Source organism: Trypanosoma cruzi, genomic scaffold, assembly GCF_000209065.1.
Source record: "Trypanosoma cruzi strain CL Brener 1047053516995 genomic scaffold, whole genome shotgun sequence".
In the NCBI taxonomy this organism is placed as follows: domain Eukaryota; phylum Euglenozoa; class Kinetoplastea; order Trypanosomatida; family Trypanosomatidae; genus Trypanosoma; species Trypanosoma cruzi.
The window spans coordinates 38,401-58,598 of record NW_001849375.1 but is presented as its reverse complement, the minus strand read 5'-3'; the positions used below and the strand labels follow the sequence as shown (position 1 = coordinate 58,598).

Sequence of the window (20,198 nt, the reverse complement as noted above, 5' to 3'; positions counted from 1 at the left end):
TATGACTGTTTCTTTGCTTGTTTGCTTGTTTGTGTGTGTGTGTGTGTGTGGGCATCTGCATCCGTGCATGTGTAGGGTGCGGGGAGAACAATTTCGTCAAACCCTTCTCATTGTTGGCGTCATTTCTTCCCCTCCCTCTTTTTCTCTCCTTTTCTTCTTTTGATTCTTTGCAGGCAGGGGAAAGAGCCAGAAGACAAAAAACTTTTTCCCCCCCCCCTCCCCGTCCAAAAGAAGAGAAGGGGAGAAGCAACAAACACATCTTTTTACTTTGTGTTTTGTTTTCGTTCTCGTTGTTGGTTTCCTGTGCCGTGACGGAGTGCGTGCGAGGGCGAATACCATTACAGACATTGCAGGAGTGGCGAACGATAAAAGCGGGGGTTCTCCCACCGTTACTCACAAACCGTCGAGTAAATGGGAAACGGAGGATCCAGTACGAAGGGAAAGAGTGGCAATAATAATATCGTAACAACTCATTTCAACGGCGGCGATGCAAGTCTCACCGCCTCTGCTAGTTTAAAAGGGATTCTCAAAAACGGCGATGAAACGAGAACGAATGGCAAAAATAATAACAACCCGTTACAAGGACAACAACGGTCAGTTTTGGCATTACCTTTTAGACCAGCCTCGGCTGCTGAATTATTACCTGCTACGTATAATGGGAACCTTTTTCATGGAACCGGTACAAGCCGCCAAACCGTGGACCTCATAGACCACTATAACCTTAGCAGTACCGTCGAAAAAAACCTCCCAGCGCGGATATATAATTCTCAATGGAGAGGGTGTGTTCGATTCAAACATGGCTCTCCGTTGCCTTTGCGTGGTGGGGATGATGTGATACCAATTCCCCTTTGCACGGATGGTGGGGGCGGTGTGGTTTTTTGTTACCGAATCATAAGCGTGGACGGGCGCCTATGGAGATTTTACAATGACACGGTTGCGTACGAGCTAGAAGTGGTTTGTGTTTTTAGCGCGAATTCCAAAATTGAGGCACTAGGCTTGACGACGCTGCGTGAACGATCCGATGGACGGGCAGAGGTGCGCCTTGTTTTACACCCGGGCGACACACAAGAATTCATATACGGAGATGTGGAGCGTTATGAAGAGGACATCAGGCTAAGGCATGTAAGTCGTGCCTTCATAGACGCCTCGGCCCGGGCATGTGAGCCATTTCTCAAAGATGAGAAGGCAAGCATATGCGCCTTGCTTTCAAGAAGAGGGAAAAAAACGGGGCCAGGGAACAATTGGAACGTCCCCAGTGAGGAACTCCTACGGTGGTGTGTGGAGGAGCAAGTACCCTTTTTGGATTTGGAGTTTCCTCCCAATTTGTTCTCGTTAGTTGGAAAAGAGCAAAGCACGCAGAAAAAAGTGCTATGCGGCTGGTGCAAACCGAAAAATTACATACCAACAGAGGCACTCGTGGGTGAGCCTCGCGTTCTTCGCAGCTCTCCACAACCTATGACTGTAGGTGTTAGTCTGACGGGAGGTCAAGGTGTTGTGGGTGCGCTGGCAATATTGGCTGAGGATTATTTTGCTGTTGAGAGGCTTTTCCGACATCCCATGGGTTCTGCAGCTGCCGTGGAGGAGCAAAGGGTGGATGCAAGTCGAGTAACCTTGTGCAAAGGTGGCTGGTGGATTTCTACTGTTGTGGATCACTATTTCCCTGTCCTCAACATGAAATTACTGACAGGGAAATGTATTAGTGATCCCGCAGAGTTGTGGGTGTCGGTCGTGGAGAAGGCATATGCCAAGTTACACGGGAACTACACCAATTTGGCGGAAACCGATGCATTGCGAGCATTACAGGAACTTACGGGGTATCCTACATGTCGCTGGGATTCCATGTTGCGAGATGCTAGCAGCCATGAAGAGCTTTTTGATAAACTTTGCCGTTTTTGCGAGTTGGGATTCATCGTTGTTTTGGATAGACCAAACCTCACATCGGGTAAGAGTTCATTGCAGCGTCTTGGACTGCAGGAGGGAAACGCATGTGTGGTTCTCAGCATGAAAATGTTTCAACCACTGCCCTCCAATGGAGTCTCGGGACAACTCCAGCAACAGGGAATTCATCGCCTTGTGAGGGTTCGAAATCCCTTTGGGAGTGCTCGCGACTGGGTTGGTGACTGGAATTTGTGGGATCCTGCATGGAAAACAAATCCGGTAATAGCTGCTCAGTGTGGGCACGATAAGGAGTGTGCCGAGGACGGCTCCTTTTGGATGGAGTGGCGTGATGTCGTGTGTTGCTTTCACGGGTGTGGGGCTTGCTTCACACACAACTTGTTTTATGAGTACCGTGTGGCGGGACACTGTGGGAAGGGAGGTGTCCCGGGGTGTGTGATTAAACTGGAAGTGAGCCGTCGCATGTACATTTTGGGAATGCTGCAGCAGGAGGTGCGGGGGGTTGAGGGAATGCTACAGCCCATTTTGCTCCAATTATCGCGACGATATGTACCCGAGGCTACGCAAATGCCTTCTTCTGTTGATGCATTGCACAATGAAGCCAATACGAAGAGTCAGCAATCATTGAAACGGTCCGATGCACGAAAACAGGAAGTTGTACTGAATTCTACGGCGGACTGCGACTGTCCCAGCCCCGATTTGTTAACATTCCGCGCGTCCTCGCAGGTGAGTTTCATTTGTGAGCTGCTCCCGGAGTACAGTCCGTATTATCTCATTCCCCGCACCACATCGGATGAGATGGCGTACGTCTTGGGCCTCTTCACCAGCGTTCCATGCGGCAGGGGAAGTGTCGGGGACGGGGCTCCTGCAACGAGGAGTGCGCCTGGCCTCTCCACCCCGCTCCCCACCGCCGGTGGGTCTTTTGCGCAGGCAAAATTTATGCGTCTTTCATCCAAGACAAGAGTCTTTTCCAACAGTTTGCGATTTGAGGTGAAATCAGAGACATCGGTGAAGTGCCGGTATCAGGTTTCATCCCCGACAGCCTCCCCGCTCACTTTTCCCTCAATGTTTACTGACAACTGTATAAGATAGACTTCCCTTCCTCAATGTTTTTTTCTTTTTTTTTGTTGTTGTTACGCTTCCATGGGCATGTTGATGGGTGCTTGCATGTGCAGTGTGATTGCAATTATTTTTCTTGTTACTTACTTCTCCTTTTCCCGCTCCACAAATTTGTAAATGTCATTCATTTGTATTATTACCATTGTTATTATTATTATTGTGTGTTTTGTGTTATTGATTGCAACTTGGGCAGCCTTGTACTGGCTGTGCCACATCTTTCCCCCCCCCCTCTTCCTAATCATTCGTTTACAAATTTTTTAATTATCTTTCATTAAACAATCACACAAAATAATGATGATGTTCACTTGCTCCTTTTCCCTTTTCTTTTCTTTCTTGACGCACATGTGCACCATGTATACAACGAGGAAGAATACGAAAACACACACACAGAGTGACACGCCTCTTGGCAAGTTTTACTTCAGCCCTTTCCCAGCGTTCTTCAAAAGAATAATTGCAACAAAAACAAAGAAGAATGGGCTCGTCTACCTCGAAGCATAATCCCAAGGAGCTTCTCGCTACACCCGCCATGCGCGGTGCCATTGAGGAGTGGCTTTTTAACGGACTTCTTCTCAGAATCATTGATCGCAACACGGGCACCTGGGCGTTTTTCAACAACTCTAGAGACTACGAGTTTCATATTGCTTACCTGTTACACCCGGACAGCGCGGTGCAAGCTCTAAGCAAGACAATCATTACGCCCCAGGACGATGGCGTGCTTTGCGAGACGTCCGTGTACCCGCTAGAGACGCAGAGGTTCTTTGTTGGCGATGTCAGTGGCTTTGAGAGCAAAATTGAGGCACTTCCGCTCTCGGCTGAGTACCTTCAGTCCCACACAGATATTGATGAACGCAAATACTACCGCCGCCTCGTGCCCCCCAGTGCTGCCACCTTTTAGACGCGGGCCGAGTGACATGGACGCACGGAAAAGGAAAAAAAAAAAAAAAAAGCCCAGGAGAAAAGGGGAGACGTCTGAGGGGAAGAGTGTACAGGAGGTCGTGTCTGGTTTGATCCGTTCTTTTTTTATTTTATTTTGTTTTATTTTTACTTTTATTTTTTTGAGCGTTTATGATTCGTCTTGTTGTTTGCTGAGCACGCACACCCCGTATGAAATGAGGCCCACTGAACTGCGCATCTTACGCGAGCCCTGGCAGAGTGGAAGTCAACGAGGAAGAATGAGGGTGGAGCGTGGTGCCTTTATTTATTTATGCATTTGTGTGTGTGTGTATGCATACAAAGACGACGACAAGAAAAAAATGATTTTTCCTTTTTTCCAGAAAATCTGAAATTATGTGCCCTAAATTCATAGTTTTTTTTCTTTTTTTTTTTTTCATATATTTATTTTATCTTATTTTCTTGTCTTTGTTATTTGTGGGAAATGTTTTTTTTTTTTTTTTTTCTTTTCTTTTTACTCATTCTTTCCCTTGTTGTCCGGACTTTTCGCATCTCTCCCTTTGCGCAAAAAATCTTCTTTTCCCTTTTTATTTTCTGCCTTTTTTCTTCATGTGCATGATTTAATTGTGAGCGGCGATGGACCGCAGCTGCTGGTATTTTGCCAGCCGTCACGCCCACGACCATCTTTTCTATTACGTGACCTTTTTTTTTTTTTTTCCTCCTCCGGGCACCTACCACCGTACATGCACACAAATGCCAGTGAATAAAAGAACAACGGGTGACTTTCCCTCTGTGGAGGGGGTCACATGCGGGCGACGAGATTCAATTGACATGCCTGGATGTATGCGTTTTTGTGTGTGTGTGTGTGGGTTGTGTTGTTGTTTTTTTCTATGTGCGATGTAGTCTTCTTTTTTGCGTGGTTGAGTGCAACTTCTTCTACGCACCCTTTTACTACAATTGTTATTATTATTATTATTGTTGTTGTTGCTGCTTTTTTTTTTTGACATCATTGGCTGCCACTTCTTTTTCTTTTTTTTTTCATCTTTTTTTTCTCTACATGGAACAGACGTTTCCAGGGGGGCGGAGCTCAAGAAGGAAGGAAGAAAAAAAAAAAAAAAAAGGAAAGAAGGGAATTCTCTTTGCCATTACTTTTATTATTTTGGTGTTGTGCGTGTCGATTACGCGGTATCATTGTGCGAATATATTGAGCTGTAATAATGGGGTCGAGCTCTTCCAAGTTAACTTACGAGAATGGGAAACCGAGTTTCGGTGAAATAACGCATGTGCACCCTATGTTTAACGGCTTGCTGTTTCGTCTGAGTGACAGGAAACACAACCGCTGGGCCTTCTACAACGACTCCATTGAATATATTATCCACGTCTCCATCCTCTTTGACTACGACAGTCAGGTTGTACCACTTGGATTGGCCACCGCCTACCGCGTCGACGACCCCGAGGTGGGGAAGGAGGACGACGTTGGGAAGTACGTCGTGGAGGTGGACGTCGCGCCCCTCGCCACGGAACTGTTCGTTGAGGGGAGAGTCACCGGTTGGACGGTTGACGCCCTCGAGGCACGGACGGCCGCAAACGAGCAGGAGTTCCGTCTATAGGAGCGACGAAGAGGCGGCACAAACACACAGACACACAAACACGCACGTACGTGAGGTGTGCACTGCAAGAGAAGCAAATAATACTAATTAAAACAAGCAAATAGCAACACCAACAAAAAAGAAATTCCAGAAATCGTCATAGGGATTGGCAGTGCGAGGTGGTGTGCGCATCAACCGAAGAAGAGGGAAGCGAAAAGGAAAAGTGTGTGGAGTGTTATCATATATATCTAAGTTTTTTTTTTTTTTTTTTTTTTTGGTTATTATTTTATTTTTATTTTTGTTTGTCTGAGGGGTGTAGAAAAGACATGAACAAAAAAAAAAGGAGGGTTAGGGTGGGTGGCGGTGAACATGGCGCCGAATCCTTGAATTGCCTTCGCCGGCTGTTGTCGTTCAGAAACAGGATTGAGCTTTAAGGTGAAAGAGGGGAGAAGAAAAAAAGGAAAAAAAAAAAAAAGAAAGAAGGCGGAGGCGGCATCCGCACGCAACCCTTTGTGATCCATCATCGTTGTCGCCACTGTGGGTGAAATGTACAGCCCGATAAGCAAAGAAAGAAATATTAACAAAGAGGGATAAAAAACAAACAAACAAAAAACAATGACATTTTGTGAGTTCTGCAGATGTGGATACCATACATACGCATACATATATATATATATATATATTTATATGCATATGTAAATGTGATTAGAGATGTGTCTATGCAGGGCAGCTAAAATTATATCTTTGGCTCCTTCCACCGTTTTCTTTTATTTTTGTTTTTAAATACCCTGAAGTTGCTGTGACATTTTTCTGTCGTGGCTGCATTTATTTATTTATTTATTTATTTATTCTTGTTATTTTGTTTATTATTTTAACGCGACTTTTTTTTTTTATTACTTTTTTTTATTTTTATTATTGCCTTTGTGTACATGTCGTTTTTTTTTCCCATTCTGTAGGCGTGTGTGTTGTTGCAAACTCTGTTACGGTGTCAACTCGCAACTCCTCGCCGTGTCGTGTGCATGTGCATATGTGTCTTTGTGTTTTTTTTTTTTTGTGTGTGCCGGTGGCGGCGGGCCTCCCAGATGTTTAAAACTTTAAGCGACGCATAGAAATTCATTTGTTTATTTTTATCTGTGTTTGCGTGAAGACGTTTTTCTTTGCTTTTTTTTTTTTCTTTTCTTCTTGCATCTTCGTCAGCGTTGCGTTGTCGTGCTGCTGTCGGTGGATTTTTTCTGCCGGAAGCAAGCCAGGGAGAAGCGCACGGAGGAAAGGGAAGAGGGCAGGCCCAAGGACAAAAAGAACAACACCCACCTAATAATAGAAGTCGTTGCAGGAGCGAGGAGCGGGGGAAACAAGGGGGGAAAGAAGGGCGCTGCACAGGACGGTGGGTGGGTGGGTGGGAGCTTGCTGCAGAGGGTCGGTGGACCGGTCACGGCCTCTTTTCATCTTTATTTTTATTATTCTAGCTTCTTTGCTCCTTCGCCGTTTCTCCCCTCTCTTCTCCTGTGCAGCACACTGGGGAGGAGGGAAACATTCTGTGCTCTCTCCTCATCTGCCGTCTTTCTGGGCGTGTGGTGAGCCGTGTGTGGACACGAAATTTCTTTTTTTTTACTGGGTGGGCGGGGCGGACTTTATTTGTGGCCACCGATTTCGTGGTTGGAGGTCACACGCTGCTCGCACCACCGTTTGCACATTTGGAACGATGACTTCCGAGGAGGAACCGACGCAAACCCGAGTTGAGAGCTCATCGTCGCCACGTGGCTTCAGAAGGGTGACCCTAACTGGTTCCGTGTTGAATGAGGCAGAGAACGAGCAGGGTATTCCCCTGGAGCCTTGCACTGACGCCGAGGTGGAGGCGATGGAGCGTCAGCGGTGGGGAAGACTGGTGCAGGAGGGCTTGTTCCACCAGAGTCTCCATTTTCAGCGGTGGGACAAGGAGGCTTTATTACGGGGATCATTGTACCGCACCCGCACTGTGGCGGCCCGCACGACGGTGAGACCCACAACGACGGCTGCGCTGGTACTGAGTCTTAACATCAATCCTGTACTTTGGCTGGGCGAGAATGAGAATGAAAAGGGGGATGAGGCGTCGCCAAAAGCTTCTCGTCTATACGTCTGGCGAGCCCCCGCCCTCCTGCCAGGTGATAATTTAAATATTTTGAGTCAACTTGGTCAACAACTTGAGAGTCAGTATCGGTCCCTTTCTAAGCGGCCATTGATTGTAAGTCATTGTCTTAATGCAAGACCGGAGGGCTTTGTGCGGGCTTTGGCTCAATGCCGTCATCAAGCAGGCCCTCAAAAAAAGGTTATTGTGCACTACGGGGGCCATGGTGTGCCGCGGCCGCGTGGGGGGTCACTGTTTCTTTTTTCTTCGAATGGGGAGCCTGTAAATTACTCACTGGACACATTTTCTTCCCAGGTTGGATTTCCGCTTGTTATGGTGGCTGAATGTGCGAACGCTGTGAGTATTCTGCACCACCTTTTAGAAAATCGACAGAAGGAAGAAGTAAATAATCACTTCACGTACCGTCAGTACGGAACAAATATAGGTGTGTCCACCTTGGAGGAGTCGGAGCGTCCGGATATGGTGCCAGGCTGGGATCGATATGAAGTTGCTTCTGTTGCTGGCATGGAAGGCAATGCAATGAAATCAACCACGAATGCGCCGTTTTTATCAAAATTGCGTGGTTTGGGTTCTGCTGCAGCTTCAAGTACTAATTCACTGCTGCACGACGACCTTTTCTTTTTTGGGGCCACAGAGGAGGGTGCACTACCGCGGCACCCCAAACTGCCGTCTGATATCCTTACTTCTTGCCTAACGACCCCGTTGCGCATGGCGTTGTTATGGTTTATTGTGGAACATGCCCAGACAGCGGATATACATCCTCTTTTGATATATCTGATTCCAGGGGAGTTAACCGATAAGAAAACTCCACTTGGCGCGCTACAATGGGCCTTTATGTCTATCACGGAATGTATTGCATGGTTTTCCTTTCCTTATGCATTATTTATGCATCTTTTCCGTGAGGATGTTCTCGTGGCCCCATTATTTCGCGGGTTTCTTCTTGCTGACCGTATAATCACGGCACTGGGAGGGAAGGTAACTGTGTACCCGCCCTTACCACGCACCAGTGACCACAACTTGTGGGATACGCTGGACAACATTATTGATCGTACCTTTGTTTCGCTTTGGCGTGCTGTTCGACCAACGCCTCCGACGGTATTAAACGCCGTGGAGTTTCGAGAGTGGTTGGATTGGAACGCAACGAGTTGGCGGTACGAGAAGGGTTCAATGACATTGCCTTCCCTTGGGGATCGCTGCGTTGTGGTCCCGGATTTCCTGGAGGAGGAGTTAAATTGTTTGGCCGGTGCAGTGGAGCGCATTACGGAACAAGGATTTTTTCGACTCGTAAGCACCGATCGTCAACGGACTGAGCTTATTGGAGGCTCGGCCATTACCACGAGATGGTCTCGTGCGGAAGATGACAGTCCTCTATCGTTTCTCCGAGTGAATACTCCTCTTAATGGGGGCAGTTTTGTTGGCACGAAACCCTTCCCCCACATCATGAGGTTGCCCATGTTGCTTCAGGGTTTATTGGTGATGTCGCACCGTGATCAGGCCACCGAATTGGTGTGTCGTTTTGTGGATGCCGGTCCTTTGGCTGTGACGGCCTGCGCAGAGGTGGGCATCTTTAGCATGGCTCTTGTACACTATTGGACGCGTCGCGACTTGCGCCATCTCTTACCGACTCTGTTATTTATTTACGCCAAGGCTTGCTACACGGATCCCTCTTTAGGAGACGCTGATCCAGCGCAGCGTAATGTAATTATTGATACTTGTATGGAAATTCTGGAGCATCCCGTGACAGTTCCTGCCGAATCGAGTGGAGAGGCTGGTGCGTGGCAGCGTGATGTCCTTGGATCTTGGGCAGAGCCTCGGGGACAGCAATTACTTGCGGCATCGCTGCTCACTATGATTTGTCTCCACTCTGGAGGAGGCCGACGTCGCTGTCGAGAACGTGATGCCTTTCGCGTGTGTTGTAACCTTTTGCAGGAAGCGGCTGCAAAGGCGCCACGGGTACCGTTACGAGAGAATGGACTCGAGGGAGAGGGGGAAGAAGAGAGTGGAAGGGAGGAAAACTTCTGGGACGATTATTCCCCCGGTGGACCCGACAGCAATCCGGTGTTAATGACAGCGTACGTACTTGGTCTTATCGCTCTTTTTGTGGTTATTGCGTGGGAAGGGACCCTGTCAGTCGCCAAGACGGATGAAAAGGAGGAGGACGAGCAACACCATCAACAAAAACAAACTGGTGGTAGCGGTGTTGGTGATGCATTGGCTGTGCGGGCATATATCTCGACTGCTGTCGATGCGCTGCAGGCGTTGCTGATCACAACCTCCTCGGCTATACGTGGGGCAGCTATCAAGGCCATCACTGTGGTTTTGGTCTCCCTCATTACCGACGATGAGACCGCGGTCATGTGCGTTCGGGCCATCGTTAAATGCACCTCCGTACAACGGGCACCCCTTGAGGGTAACACAGACAACCGTCTCGAATTTGTTGGTGCCTTATCCCTGGCGATCAAGTGGTTAATTGGGCGTCTCTCTGTCTCTTTGTCCTTAGAGGATATACGACGGGCGGTGCGCTGTGAGTTGAACAAGGCGTGGCGTAAAGCATTGGGGACCACGACCACGAGCCGTGGGGGTGAAGAAAATATCACGAACTGTCGTGATCCCGATTTACCATTCGTCTCACCCTCGCCCCTTGCTGAGTCACCCGTTGCTTCTTTCACCCTCAACGGTGTGGATTCCCTTTTACGCATGTTGGCTGAACTTACATGCCGACTCGGTGTTGCGTCAAATGACCCTTGCCCTTTGGTTGCAGCACACGCTCAAAAAATACTGAGGGATGATTTGTCCATGTTACACGTGCGGTATTTACCTCTTTTCCAGCCTGCAGGTAATGTTCCATGCGGGCGTGGCGGCGCAACCACCACATCCCGCAATTCCGGCATCGCAAATTTTTTTTCAGGTGTTTTGAATACGCTGACGTCGCGTGGAGGGAAGCATGCAATTAGAGAGGGCCACCAAAGCGGTCATGTACTACGAAGTGTTGGGGACGAGGATGTGGTTGAAGAGCTGCTGGACACGGGCGTTATTTTTGGTGAACGTGCGGCAGTGTCAGATGTTAGTGTCTCATTACGCACTGTTTCTGTGCACGACAATATGACTATTTCTTCCTTTGTCTTTACTCTACTTTCGTTTCTCGGGGAACTACTGCTGATACCCATGGATGATCATGACCCCAGACACCCCTTCAACCTTGAAAAGGACGCGTACATTCTCCAATATCTGCGACGGTTGCGGGATGAGTTGCGTGTAACGGTGTCATCTAGCTACGGTTCCTGTGGGCACGAGGGCCACGCTGTCGTATCTCCCTTGCTTCCGTCTGCCTCGTCTTGGAACCATCCATTGAGTCTTCTCATGATGCCTCAGGAGGATGGGACACGAGGGCACGCACCCTCACTTTCCTCACCTCTTATGCCGTCGTCATCGACTGCCGGAGTTGATGCCTCTGTATCGTGGACAACAGATCGTCAAAATTCCTTTCGGCTTTTGGCCGAGAAGAACATTTCCGCGGAACGCAATGGTCATATTCAGGTTTTTACCTTTCATCCCACAGAGCGGCACTTTATAACGGGGACAAATCAAGGTGTTATTCAGGTTTGGTCTTTTGCCGAGTTGGAGGGTTTTATTTTGGCGTCCTCGACTTCATCCCCTGGTTCCTCGCAGGAATCTGGTGAGCTTTGTCGACTGTTGTCACAGATTCAGCCTTCAGAGGTGGTGGCACGGCCGGGTTGCGCCATGCCACCCTCGACCGTTCTGAAGTATATGTACGGTACACAACTGACAATACCGCAATGTGTCAGTCTTTCTGGAGTTGCTAATGAACGATTGGCTGGCGGTGCCCCCGATGTGCCATTGTCGCGGCGGACGGGGTTGTGGGGGACAAACGACTATGGAGGACGTGTGGCCAGAGGGGTTGATCCACTCACAGGGTTGCATTTGGTGGACTCAGCCTACCGCACACTACTCTGCGCCGTGGGTCGATCGGGGTCTGTCCAGATGTTTTCAGCGTACACCGATGCGGCAACGGTGAGGCGCGTTACATCCTTTGCGACCATGACATATGAAGAGTCCCTTCGGAGCCATCAATGTCTTTCTTCTTACCACACACCAGCGATGTTGTTGCATGTGAGTGGTGCAGACGGATCCATTGCATCGTGGGACCTGAACTGCGAACAGAAAGTTTCGGCGGGAGCTGGCCGCAGAGAAATTCTGCATTCACCATCAGCTTTAGCTTCACATCCCTATGACGTTTTTACTTTTGCTGTGGGCGCGGGTTCTATTTATCTTTACGACCTGCGAAATTCTAGTCGTTCGACCCACGTTTTACCGGATCCCACATCCTTGGGGCAATCACTCCAGCGACAATTACAAAGTTTGGGTGACTACAAACCTCTATGTTTGCATATTGGATTTTCATGCCGCTATCCGCACGGTCTTGTGACGGGGTACGGTGGAGAGCAGGGTGTTGTGATGATGTGGGATGATCGAAAATTGCAGCAGCCCTTCTTTCAGAGAGTGGTGTCGGAAACAGGAGGTGCCGGCTCCTCTTCTTTCAATTCTGTGGGCTACATGGACGTGCAGCATTATCACTACGCCCTTATGACCTTGTCCGTAACGGCAGATGCTCTTTTTGTAGGGGATGCTCTGGCCTCCCCATCATCAAAAGCATCATCGTCATCAGGCGGAGGAGGAAACTCCTGTCGGGCGCACATACGTCTCAAGCAGCAGCCTGGCGCGGCTTCCTTTCATCCCATTCTTCCTTTGTGCGGTGTGGCGGGTGGGAATTATTTGCAACTCTATGGGCGAAAAAAATTGTCTATGCCCGAGCGACACGCTTAACGGGTGCCTCAAGTTTGTTTTTACGCACATGCAATGTTATATGTATATATTATATATACGTATTCTGAGGAGGAGGAGAATGGTAGGGGGGAGAAATAGAAAAAGGAAGGTGATGTGGGGCAAGATATTCTGCAACTGCATGTGCACGAAAAGCATTTGTTTTTTTTTTTTTTTTTTTACTTCGTTGTCGTTATTTTTGGCGGTTGTGGGGTTTCAACCTTTTCCTCGTACGTGTAATAGAAGTTTCCCAATGACGATCTGTGTAGGTGAATTCTGAGGCGTTTGCCACGATCCCTCACCAACAATTTGTTTCTCACCCCTGCGTTTGCTCTGGTGCATTCTGTGGGCGTGCACGTGTCTTTTGTTGTCGTTTTTGTGTGTAGTGGGGGTGGTGGAAAGGAGAAGTTGCCGGTTATGTTTTGTGGCGTTCGAGATTCTTTTTTTATTTTTTTATTTTCCTTTTCAGTCTTTTTAGTGTTTCTTCACTTTCTTTCGCCCTTACAATTTCGACGGCTGGGCGTCTTTGCAGGAATATCCTACTCATCCCTGTGAATGCCACTCCAAATTTTTTTCTCCCGTCCCTTCTTTCACGCCATCGTTGCGTGCCTCCCGAGTCACGTCTTCTTTGGATTTCACTTCTCACTCGCACCCCACCCACCGGCTCTGCCTTTCCACCGCCTCGTCGGTGTGGGGCGTGCCCCCCCCAACAAAGCTCCTTGCCCGGGGCGAAAATCACAAGGAGAAAACAAAACGCATGGGGCTGCCTTTGGATTCCTCTGTGCAGGTGGGGGTGGTGGTGGAGGTGAAGAGAGGGGGCGGGAGCAGGAGGCGGTCCCTGCATTAAATCCACATCTTTTTAAAAAATTTATCTCTCTCTCTCTCTGTGTGTGTGTGTGTTCCTTTTTTCTGATGTTTGTGTCTAGGTTCCTGTCGGTGCAACCAGCAGGACAGGAAGGCTACTGGGACAAGGGAAGGCAGACAGAAGCAATGATGGGGGAATTGGGTGGCAAAACCGCCCCGCAACTGGTGTTGAGGACAGCCCTGGAGAAGGACCGTCATGGCTTCAGGAGGTCAACCGGGAGGTTCGATGAAGACTGGCAGAAGACTGAAAGAAACGCGTGGCCGGTCTTCATTCAGAAGGGCGTCACTGCTCCAAATCACTCTGAAGGGAGTTTTAGCATGACATCCGGCTCGGGAGAAAGTAAAGACGTTCGTATTTCATCCAGTTGCAGCGGGGACCCGTCTTCTGTCGAGAGGGGTCCCCGTGCCGGCTACATCCACCAGAGGTGGCCATGCAGACCTGCGGCAATAACAAAGAGGGGGCAGCCACCACTATTCCTTGGCCCAGGTCCGTCGACGAAGATTCGCTACGATAAACTCTTTTGTTGCTTTAATGAGGGGAATGGTCTTCTGTTCCGTCTTGTGGACGAAATACACCACACGTGGGCTTACTACAACGATACGATGGAATACACCATGAACATCACCGTCAGTTTTGGGAGGGAGAGCACAGTGGAAGCCATTGGCAAGGCAGAGTGCATCATAATGGATGCGGCTTTAGGTATTTGTAGCATAGATCTTCTCCTTCCTCCGGGTGGGACAGAGCTCTTTATGCGTGGCGAGTACAATGGTTTTCGTGGCCATTACGAAGCCGCTTCTTCACGTGATGTTGCCACGGGGGAGAGAAGGAAGTGACGGAGGGAAAAGAAGGAGGGAAACACAACAACAACAACAACAACAACAAAAACAAGGGGGGTAAAAAAGGCGCATATGATTGGCATTACCTTGTCGTCTCCCCTATTCCTTACGTGTTTGTGTATCCTCCCTTGTGTGTCCTTTCTAAGAGTTATTCCATACATTTATACACGTAAACAACAGTAAGAATGAAAAAAAGAAAAGAAAAAAAAAGGGAAAATAAAATACTAATAATCATATATGATGCAATATAGTTTCTTTTTTCTGTTTTTTTCTTTGTTTTTCTTTTTTTTTCGGTGGGATCTGGCATGTGAAAGAAAGGGAGGTGACATGCGTGTGTCTGGTAGGTAAGATGGGATGGGGGTGGTGGTGGTTCATATCAGTTTCTATAGATGGGCGGCGCGAAGGCTAGTTAGTTTGGGAGGGCAATAATAATATATTATACGCGTATGTGAATACTTCATGCTCTTTGCCTGTCCATTGCTGGTCCATTCATCATTATGAATGCGGATTTTATTGTTTTCTCTTTTTTGCGAATTGTTTTCTTTTTTTTTTTTTTTTGTTGTTGTTGAATGGACAGTTTTATTTATTTATTTTTTTTTCTTCGATGTAACCCCAGTTTTTTGCCCTTTCTTCTTCTCTTCCTCTTATTTCTCTTCTTTTCTTTTTTTTTTGATATTATTTTTCATTGCTTTTACAGTTTTTTTTTTTTTTTTTCTTCTTTCTGTGGGTGGTGTGTCATTGTCGTCGCCTCCTCCATGATGAGTAGTTATGTGCCATCGTTATGTTTTTTCTTTTTTTTTTTTTGCTCCCCACTTTCCTGCTGCGTGAAGTGCGTGTGACGGGACACCTCGCCACCATCAACATTTCCATCAACAGCCGCTGCCGCTGCTGTTGTGGATTGTTTTACCTCACTTTTTTTCCTTCTCCTTTGCATTGGGTGGTGAGGCACCCGCCCCAAACAGAAAGGGAATAGAGGAAGGGAAAAGAAATACGGGCGCCAATGGCCTGAGCGCAGAACAGAGCCCCTACAGGAAGAGAGACGATCCAAACAACAAAAACAACAATGGGCGGCGGTGCTTCGTTGGCAAAAGGGATGGGCCGCAAAAAGGAGGGGGGCGCGGTGGAGGAAAGAAAAGGAAAAAAAAGCAAATTCTGGCACGGCTGCCCTGACATGTCGACGGTGGCGCCCAGTGAAAACGGCACGATTACTCCGGCGTTTCGTATAAGCAAAAAGGAGACATGCTTTCTCATCGTAGCACCTCTTCTGGCGGAAGAGGTGGAGCACACGTTGGGAAAAAAGGAACAGAATGATGTTCAACCGCAGCCGCAGCAAAATACCCCCAAACCAGTGCGGTGGGCGTTCTACAACGACAGTAAGCAATTGACCGTCAAAATCACAGTGAGTTTTTTTTGTACAACGCAAGGATTAAGGGTGATAAATGAGGACGTGAAAACGGAGCATACAGATGACAATTGTCTACGTGCATCTGTCATGGTGAAGCCGCTGGAGACCGTGGTGTTCGTTGAGGGCTTGGTGGGTGACTACTCGATCAGGTGCGAGATTCTTCAGTAAAGGGGTGCAACGAGGGGGAGACACATTTTACCTGTTAGTATTCTAACATGTGCCTGTGTGTGCATGTATGGTGGTTAGTTCTTATAAATTGTTATGAATGCTGTGCAATAGTCTTTGTGGTCATGTTGTCTTTATGATTTACGGTTATTAAATTTTTTTCTTTTTTCTTTTTTATTAATTTACTCATTTATTTTTGGTGTTAACTGTTTTTTTTTTTTTTTTTTTTTTTAAACCTTATTTTTTATTATTATTATTGTTATGGCTTTATTATTTATTTATATTTTATTTTCCCTTTGGACCCCGCTGGACACTTTCTTTTCATCTGTCATCTGAGCGTCCAGCTTCACCACGTACGTCTTGATTGTCCCCTCTTTTCCCTCTCTGCTGTTCAAATGATGCCATTAAATCACGGGTATATGTGCATGTGTTTGTGTGTGTGGTGCCTGCGGCCATCCCTCTCTCTCCCTCTCTCTCTCCCTCTCTCTCGCTTTACTTCCTTGATTTCCCTGCGTACATGTGTGTATGGCTGCTGTGCACACATGACCCACCCACCCCGCTCACCCATCTCCTTCTATCTGCGTTGTTGGGCACGGGAGAAAAGCACTGACAACATCCGCGGCAACAGGAGTAAGAGGGAGCCAAGTCAAGCCAAAAATAATAATAATAAAAAACAAACTGAAGAAAAAAAGGAAAATACAATTGGGACTTTGTTCTTCAGTATTACTATAACGGCGGAGTTCAAGCCGAAGTAAAACCAGCCGGACGCCAACAACAGCCTCAACACACATCCGCAAACACACATACACACACAGACTTACGTATATATATATATATATATATATAGGGAGGCCAGCAAATTAAGCCGCAAGGAAATGGGGTGTGGGTCTAGCAAGTCCAAAACGAAGGCCGATGACTTCGTCAACGGCAGGCCTAGTGACTCGTTTCCCTACGATGAAATACGCAAGTGCACAGAGCGAGACAATGGTCTTCTCTTTCGCCTGGTGAGCGGAGATAGAAAACAGTGGGCTTTCTACAATGACTCCAAGACATACGAATTTCACATCACTGTGTATTTTTCAAGCCACAGCCGCGTGGAGCCGCTCGGAGATACGACTGTTGTGAGGGACCCAACGGACGGAAGGCTTGTGGCCAAGACGATTGTGTACCCCTGCCTCACGGAGCTCTTTGTGCAGGGTGATATTGATGGCTTTGATGCGGAATACCAGGCGGTGGTGCTGACTGAAGAGTACAAGCGGAAGAAGGCGGAGATGAAGAGCAAAAAGCACGCCGCGCAGGCCAATGACGACCTCGAGTAGGTGCATCGGTCTCGCAAGGCAAAATGCAGGCGTTGGGGTGGTGGAAAATAAATAAATAATAACGCAATCAAACAAAGAAACAAAAGAAAAAAAAAATTGCACTCCATCCATCCAAGAAAAAGCGGGGAGGTAATAAAATCTAACGAAATAAAAGCAAACAGACGAAAGCAAAAGGCAAAAAGGAGGGAGGGTTGGATGGGAGACACGGCAAGAGCGGAACAAAGTGTAGGCAAAATAGAGTGGATGAATTATGTAGAGTTGCCCGCCGTTCCTTTTCTTTTTCTTTTACTGCTTTATACATGTTGGTTGTGAAGGAAAGGGAGTTGGGGAGGGCGGGGGGCGACCCTGATTATTGGGTCCTTTTCTTTTTTGTTTTGGTTCTATCTTTGCCGCACTCCACAGATTTTTTTTTTTTTTTTTGTGTGTGTGGGCAGTGGCATGAGCGGGGAATTGGGGGGGTCGTACAAAAAAAAAGGGGAGGGGAGGGAGAAAACGAGAGGATATGCCGGGGGGGGGGGGAAGAGAAGGAAAAGGGAAGGAGAAAGAAGTGGTGGTCTTTGTGTTTGTGTTGGTGGGTGGAATTTTAGCAAGAAGCCCGAAAGGGGCATTCATTTTTTCGACCTTTTCCACATTTATTTTATTTTTTATTTTTTCCTTAATTTATTTGGGCTTATGCTCCCTTTTTTTTTTTTTTTTTTTTTAGGGGCTTGATTTAGGGAATGTGTGTGTACGTGTGTGCGTGCGACTCCTGTGTATGAGGTCAAGAAAGACAGTGACGCGTGTTGTTTTACTTCTCGTGTTTTCTTTACTGTTGGTTGCCTGATCTCTTTTTCTCACTTTATCTCCGAGGATGCCGAGCTGTGGATGGCAGCGAGGGTGCAATTCTTTCTTTCTTTCCATTGTCACCCACTCGCTCCCCTTATTTCTGCTTTTACTATTATCATTTATGGCCCTCCACGTGGGGAGATTTTGGTGGCGGCGGGACCTGTCATCCTTTTCCCGTTGCGCATTTGCATAGTGGGAAGAGGAGTGCAATGCCTCACCCAAGACGGAGGGAGGGGGGAGGCGCATATACATATATTGTTTGACGCTGACGGCTTCCCTCTTTTCTCACCCCCTGGCCCCCTTTCTCCCTCTGTGATTTTTTTCTTGTGCTGCGGCTGCCGCGATTTGTTTTTTCTTCGAGTTGAACGTGAACATGGAGGCACAAAATGATCTCATTTTTTATTTTATTTTATCTTTTTTTTTGTGTGTGTGTTTGTGTGTTCCTTTCGGTTCACCTCTCCGTCGTTGATTGGGTCGCACACATGCACACGGCTGAATTGGGGGAGGAGGGGAGGGGAGGGGAAATAGTAATAAAGGAGAGTGAAGGTGGCTTTGGCACCGGAAGAAAACACCCAAACGTACATAACGAGAGAAAAGGGAGCGATAGACCGACACCCGGCAGAGGAGAAGAAGGAAGATACGACAACTGGAGTGAAGCTTTGAGTGAGGAGAAGAGCGATTTTTAATCGAAAAAATCCAAAAGAATGGCGGCTGTTGGGACGAAGGATGCTCTGGCTCGTGAGATACAGACACAGATTGATCTGCTGCAGGCGGAGTTGCACAAGCACGTCAAGGACGTTGTCGTTGCGGGTAATTTAAAGAGGAATGCCCACTACACGGCTCGTCACGAGATAATTACAAAAGCGATTGAGAGCGGTGAGCTTCCGCGCACCTTCTGGGCAGATGCCATCATTGCAGCTCTTGAAACGCCTGAAGTGGCGGAGGGCAACGAAGGCCGCCTTCTTGGCAACTACGATGCCGCGTTGCTGCGGGAGTATCTGCAGGAGGTGAAGGTGGAGTACACAGAGGCGGGTGTGAAGGTCATGCTCACGTTCGCGCCTAATCCCTTCTTTGAGGAGACCGTGTTGTGGGGGGAGGAGCGGCACTACGCGGGCGATGAAGAAGAAGAAGAGGGAAAAGGAAAAGACAGTGATAATGAGACTAAAAACAAGAAAAATGACAAGGACGAAGATGATGATGGTGATAATGATGCGGATGACGTTTGCCGCTTCTCCGGCATCACGTGGAAGCCGGGCCACGGCCCTGAGGACGACGGCAACGACCACCACAGCAGCGGCGGCGGCAACGCGGGCATGGACAAGGGTAGCAATGGAACGAGCAGGAAACGCGGGCGGTCGCCAGCTACAACGCAGGGGTGGAGTTTTCTTGACGTTTTCAGCAAGATGCTGCCGCACCCGGAAGAGGACGAAGCCTTTGACGAGGCGGATGACGACGAGCTTGCCGACGCCGTGGAGAACTGGGAGTCCGAGATGGAGGACCGTCGGGATTTACTCTTGACGTTAGTTGAGGACGTTTGGCTTGACCCCATCGCCGCACTCATGAGAAAGCGGGCGGAGGAGCGGGATGGCAGCAGTGGGCCGAGGTTAAAAAGGATGAAGACGGAGTAAAATTGCCGTGATGCTGAACCCCAGCTATGGACACGGACTCTGACTTGTTCTACCGATAATACAGAAGCAAAGCAAAAAAAAAAAAAAAAAAAGAAAACCGAGGAGATTATGTGGTTGGGCAATAAAGTGGGATTGCGGTGCCACTTTTTTTTTTTTTTTTGTTGTTGTTTTTTAAAAACTTTTTTTTCTCTTTTGCATTATTGTTCTTGAATAGCCTTGGATGTGGAGGCAATGGTGCATTTGTTCTTGTGGGCGTTTTGGGTGCGAGTAGATGTATCTTTGAGCTAATGAGGGTCTGAGGTAAACTTCAACTCCAACGCTGAGAAGAACTCTGTTTCACAGTGGTTGTGGATATTTCTTTTTCTTATTTTATATGTCTATTATTGCGTGACGAGTTGCCTTCTCCACCTCCCTCTCCGCATTAGGAAGAAAAGGAAGGCGTTGGAGGAGGACGATGGGGAGGAGGGGGGCATCACATGACAACAGCGAAGAAGGAGGCAGAAGGGTTTGACAGTGCTCACGGAATGCGTACAACAGATCGCGCGAAATAAGAGGGGGAAGTGTTTTTTTTCTTTTTTTGCTGGTGGCGGTGGCCAGTGGTCGAGTGATTTGACATCCATCTCCGTGACGTCTTGTCGCGGTGGGTGCGTCTGACGGCAGCTGGCTTGGTCCCCATTTCCCCTTTTGCCTTCC

At 47.9% G+C, this 20,198-nt stretch overlaps 4 protein-coding genes and 4 pseudogenes across 4 annotated transcripts, besides 34 other annotated features; all 8 read left to right on the top strand.

Moving 5' to 3' along the window:
* Positions 1-16,539: part of a sequence feature (heterozygous, Esmeraldo-like haplotype) that runs on past the window's edge.
* Positions 27-50: a microsatellite.
* Positions 412-2,988, top strand: Tc00.1047053506563.190 (calpain-like cysteine peptidase, putative; the record flags this gene model as incomplete). The annotated part of the gene is made up of 1 exon (XM_811602.1): positions 412-2,988. The coding sequence occupies one exon, from the start codon at positions 412-414 to the stop codon at positions 2,986-2,988; it is 2,577 nt and encodes an 858-aa protein (XP_816695.1).
* Positions 3,147-3,174: a microsatellite.
* Positions 3,488-3,910, top strand: Tc00.1047053506563.180 (annotated as a pseudogene).
* Positions 4,034-4,057: a microsatellite.
* Positions 4,322-4,422: a sequence feature (A-rich).
* Positions 4,863-4,892: a microsatellite.
* Positions 4,996-5,034: a sequence feature (T-rich).
* On the top strand, positions 5,124-5,516 carry Tc00.1047053506563.170 (annotated as a pseudogene).
* Positions 5,749-5,799: a microsatellite.
* Positions 5,945-5,977: a sequence feature (T-rich).
* Positions 6,145-6,193: a microsatellite.
* Positions 6,319-6,345: a microsatellite.
* Positions 6,347-6,420: a sequence feature (A-rich).
* Positions 6,646-6,679: a sequence feature (A-rich).
* Positions 7,198-12,465, top strand: Tc00.1047053506563.160 (hypothetical protein, conserved; the record flags this gene model as incomplete). The annotated part of the gene is made up of 1 exon (XM_811601.1): positions 7,198-12,465. One exon carries the CDS (start codon positions 7,198-7,200, stop codon positions 12,463-12,465), a length of 5,268 nt encoding a protein of 1,755 aa, XP_816694.1.
* Positions 13,244-13,293: a sequence feature (C-rich).
* Tc00.1047053506563.130 lies at positions 13,645-14,160 on the top strand (annotated as a pseudogene).
* Positions 14,185-14,215: a microsatellite.
* Positions 14,345-14,385: a sequence feature (T-rich).
* Positions 14,415-14,454: a microsatellite.
* Positions 14,672-14,765: a sequence feature (A-rich).
* Positions 14,790-14,884: a sequence feature (A-rich).
* Tc00.1047053506563.120 (hypothetical protein, conserved) lies at positions 15,227-15,736 on the top strand (the record flags this gene model as incomplete). The annotated part of the gene is made up of 1 exon (XM_811600.1): positions 15,227-15,736. One exon carries the CDS (start codon positions 15,227-15,229, stop codon positions 15,734-15,736), a length of 510 nt encoding a protein of 169 aa, XP_816693.1.
* Positions 15,881-15,918: a sequence feature (AT_rich).
* Positions 15,943-15,965: a microsatellite.
* Positions 15,971-16,025: a sequence feature (AT_rich).
* Positions 16,189-16,222: a microsatellite.
* Positions 16,387-16,407: a sequence feature (AT_rich).
* Positions 16,540-17,087: a sequence feature (areas merged during assembly that could not be assigned to a particular haplotype. This can correspond to areas where the two haplotypes were merged or to regions with more than two copies in the genome that were merged during assembly.).
* Positions 16,556-16,579: a microsatellite.
* Positions 16,609-17,052, top strand: Tc00.1047053506563.110 (annotated as a pseudogene).
* Positions 17,088-20,198: part of a sequence feature (heterozygous, Esmeraldo-like haplotype) that runs on past the window's edge.
* Positions 17,520-17,600: a sequence feature (CT-rich).
* Positions 17,683-17,705: a sequence feature (AT_rich).
* Positions 17,733-17,753: a microsatellite.
* Positions 18,272-18,300: a sequence feature (AT_rich).
* On the top strand, positions 18,582-19,505 carry Tc00.1047053506563.100 (hypothetical protein, conserved; the record flags this gene model as incomplete). The annotated part of the gene is made up of 1 exon (XM_811599.1): positions 18,582-19,505. The coding sequence occupies one exon, from the start codon at positions 18,582-18,584 to the stop codon at positions 19,503-19,505; it is 924 nt and encodes a 307-aa protein (XP_816692.1).
* Positions 19,054-19,098: a microsatellite.
* Positions 19,579-19,602: a microsatellite.
* Positions 19,650-19,699: a microsatellite.